This window comes from Notothenia coriiceps, unplaced genomic scaffold (assembly GCF_000735185.1).
Source record: "Notothenia coriiceps isolate Sejong01 unplaced genomic scaffold, NC01 NC01_scaffold00002577, whole genome shotgun sequence".
Classification (NCBI taxonomy): domain Eukaryota; kingdom Metazoa; phylum Chordata; class Actinopteri; order Perciformes; family Nototheniidae; genus Notothenia; species Notothenia coriiceps.
In genome coordinates, this window is record NW_011335278.1 from 2,353 (window position 1) to 5,400 (window position 3,048).

General features: G+C 53.8%; 1 protein-coding gene across 1 annotated transcript in view; it reads left to right on the forward strand.

The window, feature by feature from the left end:
- LOC104968113 (RE1-silencing transcription factor) overlaps positions 1-3,042 on the forward strand; it is a gene marked incomplete at its 5' end in the record, with an annotated part of 4,627 nt that extends 1,585 nt beyond the window's left edge. The window contains one exon of the mRNA XM_010797688.1: positions 1-3,042. Within this exon, the coding sequence (XP_010795990.1) occupies positions 1-1,342 (1,342 nt within the window).
- Between the last annotated feature and the right edge of the window lie 6 nt (positions 3,043-3,048).

Genomic DNA, 3,048 nt, shown 5'->3' on the forward strand with positions numbered 1-3,048 from the left:
ATCCTCCAAGACAGAAACCACTTCCTTCAAGACAGGAACCACATCCTTCAAGACAGGAACCACACCCTCCGAGGCCTGCCTGACAGGAACCACTTCCTCCAAGACAGGAACCACTTCCTCCAAGACAGGAACCACTGCCTCCAAGACAGGAACCACATCCTCCGAGCCCTGTCTGACAGGAACCACTTCCTCCAAGACAGGAACCACACCCTCCGAGGCCTGCCTGACAGGAACCACATCCTCCAAGACAGGAACCACACCCTCCAAGACAGGAACCACACCCTCCGAGGCCTGCCTGACAGGAACCACACCCTCCGAGGCCTGCCTGACAGGAACCACACCCTCCAAGACAGAAACCACATCCTCCAAGACAGGAACCACACCCTCCAAGACAGGAACCACACCCTCCGAGGCCTGCCTGACAGGAACCACACCCTCCAAGACAGAAACCACATCCTCCGAGCCCTGCCTGACAGGAACCACATCCTCCAAGACAGGAACCACTTCCTCCAAGACAGGAACCACATCCTCCGAGCCCTGCCTGAAAGGAACCACTTCCTCCAAGACAGGAACCACACCCTTCAAGACAGGAACCACATCCTCCGAGGCCTGCCTGAAAGGAACCACATCCTCCAAGACAGGAACCACACCCTCCGAGTCCTGCCTGACAGGAACCACATCTTCCAAGGTAGGAACCACCTCCTCTGAGGCAGGAACCACTTCCTCCAAGACAGAAACCAAATCCTCCGAGGAAGAAATCAAATCCTCCGAGCCCTGCTTGACAGGAACCAGACCCTCCAAGACAGGGACCAGATCTTCTGAGACAGGAACCAGCCCCGCGAAGAAGAAGAGGAAGGTCTCAGCGGTTGAAACCCCTCCACCAGTTCCTGAACAGATTCTGAACAAACCCTCAGAGGAGATAGAGGTTTCCCCCCCCTGCAGCTCCGGTGAAGACACGCCTTCCCCGGCTGAAGACCGCCCTGCGCCCACGTTCGTTAAACCCCCCCCGCCCTCTCTGGTGCTTCCAGGCCCGCGCAGCAAACCCTCAGACGCAGAGGAGGACGAGGGGGTCCACAGCAGCCTGGAGGGGGGCAGCGACATCAGCGACAGCGCCTCCGAGGGCAGCGACGACTCCGGACTCAACGGAGCCCAGTCGGGAAAGATGGCAAACGACCCGGAGACGCCCACCGACGAGATCCCCACCCCCACGGAGCTCAAGAGCCACCTGTGCATCTTCTGCGACCGCACCTTCCCCCTGGAGGTGGTCTACCGGCGCCACCTGAACCGGCACCTGGTCAACGTGTACTACATGCATGACGGCACCGCCAGGGCCCAGACCTGAGGACCTCCGTCTCCTTAAGACTGTCATCCGGACCACTAACGCTACACTGAGCTCTGTGAGCTGGAATCTGACCTGGGACTACTTTCCTGTCAAGCTCCTGTTGTTACGGGGTTGTGAACATTAACGGACAGGTGGAGTCCCTGAACTCACCGATCCGTGGTGAACCCACCCCCCCCCAGTCACAAAGTGCCAAAACACCTTATTTTCCAGGCCTTATTCTTTAAGAGTTCCTCTGTTTAAATGTGAAGGGATGAAGAGGATCTCCCCCTTCAGAGAGTGCTGCCCCCTGCTGGGCGTCCCTGAGCACCGCCTGGCAGGCTCATGTTTCCCTGCTTCACTCAGACAGACCACAGAGAGGGCTGAGAGAGTTACAGGTGATGTTAGGACACTCAGAAAGATTATTTTTGTATTGCTGAGAAACGCATTTAGTTTTTGAGGGTTTTCCCCCTGACGATAAACTGAGATGTTACGAGGTGTGTGAGGGCTGCTTTAGGTCAGAGAAGGATACAGAGCAGAGGAAGGTCACACCCAGAGATTTAACTGAGGTTGAATTGATTAATTTAGGAGAGAAGACTCAGACTTTAAAATAAAGAATCTTTTTTTTTTTTGGTCCGATTTTAGTTTTTTACTTGTTTTCCTCTGAATGTTGTTGTTATTTACCTTCTCCGTCATGTTGTCCTTCAGATCTCACCTTGTGTCTTCATGTGTATCTGGAACCAGCTCTGAACTCTGTGTTTGAGTCATAAACCTTAAGATGAGATAACTGAAGGTTCAAATCATAGTTTTATTTAAAAACGCAGTGCCTTTGACAATCAGCTGCTCCGTGTCCATCAGACACGAGGAGGGATCTGCTGTCGTGATGAGTCCATCAGACCGGAGGAGGGATCTGCTGTCGCGATGAGTCCATCAGACCAGAGGAGGGATCTGCTGTCGTGATGAGTCCATCAGACGGAGGAGGGATCTGCTGTCGTGATGAGTCCATCAGACCGGAGGAGGGATCTGCTGTCGTGATGAGTCCATCAGACGGAGGAGGGATCTGCTGTCGTGATGAGTCCATCAGACCAGAGGAGGGATCTGCTGTCGTGATGAGTCCATCAGACCAGAGGAGGGATCTGCTGTCGTGATGAGTCCATCAGACGGAGGAGGGATCTGCTGTCGTGATGAGTCCATCAGACCAGAGGAGGGATCTGCTGTCGTGATGAGTCCATCAGACCGGAGGAGGGATCTGCTGTCGTGATGAGTCCATCAGACCAGAGGAGGGATCTGCTGTCGTGATGAGTCCATCAGACGGAGGAGGGATCTGCTGTCGTGATGAGTCCATCAGACCGGAGGAGGGATCTGCTGTCGTGATGAGTCCATCAGACCGGAGGAGGGATCTGCTGTCGTGATGAGTCCATCAGACGGAGGAGGGATCTGCTGTCGTGATGAGGTGTCAATAATACAGTGCAATACAAACCAAAGCTCTCTCCTTTCACCTTCATCATCGTCAGCTGTCTCACCTTCATCTTCTCTCATGACGGACCACCTGACTCTCTGTGTAATACTGCATACTCGTGTATCTGTGGAGAAACCTGCTGTCTTTTTTCTATTCGTCAATTACTTCAGTAAACAGCCTTGCTCCTGGAACACAGGTAGTTATAATAAAGGTAAATAGCGCTGTGTGGTCCTGAGTGTCTTCAGCCCCCCCCCCACCCCACATTAATCTG